A 6,329-nucleotide genomic window follows, 5' to 3' on the forward strand; every position below is an offset into this window, starting at 1 on the left:
AAACACAGTGAATGGGTGAGTTTTCTTAATATGATAGAAACTGGAACTTTTTATCCTATCTACCACATCATTTGGAGAAAAATAAGGAAAAAAAAAGTTATGTATTGGTTCTTTTATTGGTTTTATGTTATTGGATTTTTAAGGCTTTTATAGCTTCAATGTGTTTTTACATGGGTAAAGAAAAATGTATTTCCAGAGGCCAAGCTTTATTACTACTGTTGGAAAGATACAGGGTTCCTAAAAGTTTGAGTAGAAAAGGTAAAGTCCTGCATAATATTAAGTAGCTTTTCACAACACTATTTTGAATATGATCATCAATGGTATTTTTCACAGAAGACAAAATTTTTAGTTTATTTTGAGAAGAAGAGAAAAGAATCAGTATAACAGAGCAGAAGTTAGAGATTACAAGTGACTGAATATGAAGTCTCTGGCACCACTCTAATAGGCAATTGATGAAACAAAAGTAAATATTAGCATATAATGTAGTTAGAATAGCATGCAAATAAAAGACCCAACATAATGATTAAAATATTAGATTAAGTACTACATAAAACATGAATATTCATAGATGCCTAATGCCTTTAAATAGCTAAAGAAAGACTTTAGCTATTTAAGCTAACTGGAGAGGGAGTATTTACAAGGACATGTATTGATAGGACAAGGGGTAATGGCTTTAAACCTAAAGAGGTTAGATGCTACAAAGAAATTCTTTATAGTGAGGGTGGGGAAACATCAGCAGAGGTGCCTCAAGAGACTTGTAGATATCCCAAATCTGGAAGTATTGAAGACTAGGTTGGAACTAGCTGTTTTTTAAGTTCTGTTCCAACTCAAAGTATTCTAGGATTCCATTAATTAAATTATGAATAACTTGGATTTAAAGCCCTATAACCTATGAGGTATCTCTGCTATGTCATAGACAAAATTTGTAGTGTAAGTCTCCCACAGTTAATTGATTTGTATTGATGCAAGATTAAGATCTGAGTGAGACTTTGTTATATACAGATAAGAGGAGGAGAGCAGATAAATTTTTCTAACAAAAAAGTAGGTCATCATAGAAAGTGTTCCAAAAATCTGGCATTTTAATAGAAACCTTGAATGTCATAAATGTAAATCTGTAAATTATTTTAGAAGACAACTGATTAATGGCGTCAAACACCTTAAAACCCTAGACTTAGATTTCTTTTTTCATCTCTAAAAAGTATACAAGATAAGGTAGATGGCCAGCTTATTTTAGCTGCTTGTACTTCTCTCTCCATTCAATTCAGCACTCATGGGTCCATAGGAAGAGAATAAACAAAAAAACTTAATTATATGCCCCAGTGAGAATGAAATAACTACAGAAGACTGGGAAGGATTTTCTGTTCTTCTTTTTTCATTATTACTTTTTAATATTAGGATAAAGAACATTGTGACTATTGGGAGAATACTTAATAAAGAAAAGTTTTTGCTATTGCTATAAACTAGTAAACTATGTATGCTCATGAATGCATCTGGGCACTGGGGCCAAGTGGTAACAAGCAGTGAGAATCAATCATAATGAGTAAGTCTTCAGAGCTGGGTGTCTTTATGCAGAAATCCTCTTGGAATGGTTCCTAGAAAATTATACTGCCTAAGGGGTGTCCAGACTCCTGTGTGAGACTACTGGTTGGCACATGCTAAAATCACCCCAGGGAATTTTTTAGCACTTTGTTAGTATAAAATATTATGTTCTGATGCTTGGGAATGTCTCCAAATACTGTTTAATTTACCTTTAAAGACACAACTTTTAGGAAGAAATTCTCCCATAGATGTCTTCTATAATAGGAGCTGCATCTTCAAATTCTCTCTTGCTCATTCAATTCCATATATTTTTACCCGATTAGCTTTGAAGTCTTGTTGCTGCACAGTAAGACAGAATTAGTGGGAAGAACAAAAGAGAACTTCCTACAAACTCTTATGTGTCTTGTTCCTTAACTTCCAGTGAGTGAGGCACTGGAACAACTTGTACAGGAAAGTTGTGGATGCCCTTCCCTGGAGGTTTTCCAGGAGATCTGGATGGACCTCTGAGCAACTTTGTCTAGTTGATTTTCCTGCCCAAGGCAGGGGTGTTCGAACCGGATGATCTTCAAGGTCCCTTTCCCACCCAAACCATTCTGTGATTCTGTGAACTTTCTTTTCTTGGCAAGACAGGATTCCCTCGGGATAAGGTAGATCTTAACTATACATTTTCCTCATCTGTGATGAATACAATAAACAGAAGTTTGTGGAAGTCCCTTTTGCTTTACGGCCATCATTACTGGAAAATCAGGCATCTGAGTCCTTAAGTGCAAAGAATGCCTCTGAATCAGCCACTTGTTGATAAAGATATTTATTTAATGTTATCTCTTGGGTAGCTACTGGCCATTTCTAAGCTGCTAACATTTATCACCTGAGGTCATTGGTTTATTTTATGCTAGTCCCCTGTGCAGTCAAAAGAAAAAGGATTTATCTCACTTAGCTGGTTCAAAAAATGCTGTGGAGATCTATGTTTCTCTCCTTTGCCTATAGCCAGTGTTCTTTACTTAGGATGTTTGGATCCTCTAGATGTCACATAAAGGAGAAGTTAAGTGTTTAAAGCACAGATACTGAAGCTTATATTCTACTTTATCTCTTGGAAACAGAGAGAATTCCACTGAGAAAGGAAACACATTTTGTGGTGTACAATGCACAGTAAAGGTTCATCCTGCTTCAGAAATGTCACTGTATTTTTCTTCTGCCCTAAAAAAAGAGGAGCCCTTTAGGGAGCTTTATCTGTTTCACAAATACTAATTTTCAAGCAGATGAACTAGTTGAATAAGCAATGTCCTCTGAAGCCTTTATTAGTTCTTTATCTTCGCACAAAACATATTTGTATATGTCATAAAATACTAATTCCAATAGTGGTATTTAATAATTAGAATATTATTATTAGCTTCCAAGAAATTAGAGGAAGGGGGGAGCTTTTCTTAAATGTACAGTGGTAGAAGTAGTGCTTCTTTTCCAGAACCCAACTGTCACCAAGCCAATTTTTATTAAAAATATCTGTAAGAGGTTTTACTAGCCTCTGACGCATGTGTGTTAACAGCTTTTTAATAAAACATGTAGCCATTGTACAATGCATGAAGCTAGAAGAAATAATCATGCCCAAATTACCAAGAAATAACCCCTTTCTAAGAAGTAACTCTAAAGGGTGCCATTTGCTATTAGAAGCAGCAAAATACAGAATAGAAGTCAAACAAAACATATTCCCAAGAGAGAAATATTTCATGCTTCAGAATGCAGCAATTGCAGCCTAACAGATTTAAAGCATTTCAAAACAGATTTATGTTCATGCTTAGAAGCAAATGCTTTCAGAATGGCAATGATTACTGATGCAAATGATTTTCATACTGAGTATTGCAGCCTGAGACATGCAATTCTAGTAGTTGGGATATCTTTCTAATCTACTCTGGAAAAACACTGGCAGAACAAAGTGTAAAAGTCATACTCTTGGGATTTCTTTTTAATGCAAAAAATGGTCCAATATTTTAATTCTTCTTTATTTGATTACTTATTCAAAGTTTTATTTAAATGCAAAAGACTAGGACCATCTGCAGATGAGGAGAAGGCAGAAGTGCTTAATGACTACTTTGCCTCAGTTTTTAGTGGGAAGATGACTTGCCTTCAAGATACCTGCCCCCCTGGGCTGGTTGATGGGGTCAGGGAGCAGAATGGTTCCCCCTTTATCCAAGAGGAGACAGTCAAAGAACTACTGAAATGCCTGGATGTTCATAAATCTATGGGACCTGACGGGATCCACCCCAGGGTAATGAGAGAGCTGGCAGATGAGCTTACAAAGCCACTCTTCATAATTTACCAACAGTCCTGGCTCACTGGTGAGGTTCTGGAAGACTGGAAGCTGGCCAATGTGACACCCATTCACAAAAAGGGTGCAAAGGAGGATCCTGGTAATTATAGACCAGTCAGTCTGACCTCAGTACCTGGCAAAATAATGGAACAGTTTATATTAAGTGCCATCATGAAGAATTTACAGGATGGCCAGGGTATCAGACCCAGTCAGCATGGGTTTAGGAAGGGTAGGTCATGTTTAACCAACCTGGTCACCTTTTATGACCAGGTAACCCGCCTAGTGGATGCAGGGAAGGCTGTAGATGTTGTTTATTTGGATTACAGCAAGGCCTTTGACACTGTCTCCCACAGCATACTCCTAGATAAGCTGGCAGCCTGTGGCTTGGACAGGAACATTCTGTGCTGGGTTAGGAACTGGCTGCATGGCCGAGCCCAGAGAGTGGTCGTGAATGGTGCTGCATCCAGCTGGAGGCCAGTCACCAGTGGTGTCCCTCAGGGGTCTGTGCTGGGGCCAGTTCTGTTCAATATTTTTATTGATGATATGGATGAGGGTTTAGAGTCTTTCATTAGTAAATTTGCAGATGACACTAAGCTGGGAGCATGTGTCGATCAGTTAGAGGGACAGAGAGCTTTGCAGAAGGACTTGGAACGGTTGGATGGATGGGCAGAATCCAATGGGATGAAGTTCAACAAGTCCAGGTGCCGAGTCCTGCACTTTGGCCACAATAACCCCCTGCAGCGTTATAGGCTGGGGATGGTGTGGCTGGACAGTGCTCATGTGGAAAGAGACCTGGGGGTACTGGTTGACAGTCGGCTGAACATGAGCCACCAGTGTGCTCAGGTGGCCAAGAAGGCCAATGGCATCCTGGCCAGTATCAGGAATAGTGTGTCCAGCAGGAGCAGGGAGGTCATTCTTCCCCTGTACTCGGCACTGGTGAGGCCACACCTAGAGTACTGTGTCCAGTTCTGGGCCCCTCAGTTTAGGAGGGACGCTGAGATGCTTGAGCGTGTCCAAAGGAGAGCAACGAGGCTGGTGAGGGGCTTGGAACACAAGCCATATGAGGAACGACTAAGAGAGCTGGGTTTGTTTAGCCTGGAGAAGAGAAGACTCAGAGGTGACCTTATCACTCTCTACAACTTCCTGAAGGGTGGCTGTAGTGAGCTGGGGGTCAGTCTCTTTCTCCGAGCAACAACAGATAGAACAAGAGGACACAGTCTCAAACTGCGCCAAGGGAGATACAGGTTAGACCTAAGGAGGAAGTTTTTCACAGAAAGAGTGGTCAAACACTGGAATCATCTGCCCAGGGAGGTGGTAGAGTCACCATCCCTGGATGTGTTAAAAAGGAGACTAGATGTGGCACTTAGTGCCATGACCTAGTTGAGGTATAAGATAGGATGGGTTGGACTCGATGATCTTGAAGGTCTCTTCCAACCTAGAGATTCTGTGATTCTGTGATTCTGTGACCATGACTAAATCAATTCCTATGGACATTGCTGAGATCCAAATATTTCAAATATTTAAATGGGCACTTCGCTCTAGAGCGGATTAGAAATTAAATCTTCATATAGTAGTAAAATGAATTCTATTGTTCAAAACAGATCTATTTAGAAAACCTCTTCCATTTCTGTATGTAGTCTTAAGAACATGGCTTGGACACATTTATACTTCAGAACACATGTAGAAATACCAATAGTTTTTTTATCTGCTAATAAATATAGCTGTAGAGCAATTGCCTTTCAGTTCTTTATGCTGTCATACCCTTATGCTCTCAGGTCGCCCTTCCTTCTGCTGTCTCCTTCCTTTTGACTAGGAAGTGCTCAGATATAAAAAAATAGGCATTTATAGACAGTAAAAAAATTAAAATATTTAAAAACATAGTATTTTATACATAGAACAACTAGTTTTACTATATATGCTCCTAAAATGGCATATAGGTGAATATCTTATATGTGTCTATACGCATCTATAAAGCTCTGGAAATGGATTAAAAATAGCCATAAAAATAGGTGTAAAATAGATGAAACGCTATGTAACAGGAACTAACTGATTAAGTAATTAAAGTTTAATTGTGAAGAGAAACTAATTAAACAAAAGTGAAAGGCAAACTTGGGTTCCTCCACTTTACAAGGCTGTAGAGAAAGCCGTGAAATGTCTGCAGTGGTGAGCAGATGCTTCAAGAAAAGGGGCACCAAAAGTCCGGGTGTTATGTGGATAAGTGGGTTATAGGGATTCATTTCAAGGGTTATAGCACCCTTGTAGGAAACCATAGTGTAAATCCTAACATGTAAGGAATAGTCTTTTCCTTTGAGTCAGATTTCGAGGCCCCTGCATCCAGCTCAACAGAATGATCATGTAGTATAACTGGGACAGACTTTTGTTTGCATGGTGACACACAAGTAACTTAAAAAATGGAAAACCAGAACAAAATGCCAGCTTCAGAAAAAGTGTGTATGGCAACGATAATGAAAAGACCCAAACGGGA

The 6,329-nt window shown here is 38.9% G+C and overlaps 1 protein-coding gene across 1 annotated transcript; it reads left to right on the forward strand.

Annotated features, from left to right (window-relative positions):
• The first annotated feature begins 4,387 nt into the window (after positions 1-4,387).
• On the forward strand, positions 4,388-5,224 carry LOC135295129 (uncharacterized). The gene is given in 3 exon segments (XM_064411227.1): positions 4,388-4,727; positions 4,730-4,820; positions 4,822-5,224. Coding segments are annotated over 3 exon segments (834 nt in total).
• Positions 5,225-6,329: the final 1,105 nt, after the last annotated feature.

Source organism: Passer domesticus, chromosome 2 (genome assembly GCF_036417665.1).
Source record: "Passer domesticus isolate bPasDom1 chromosome 2, bPasDom1.hap1, whole genome shotgun sequence".
NCBI classification, from domain to species: domain Eukaryota; kingdom Metazoa; phylum Chordata; class Aves; order Passeriformes; family Passeridae; genus Passer; species Passer domesticus.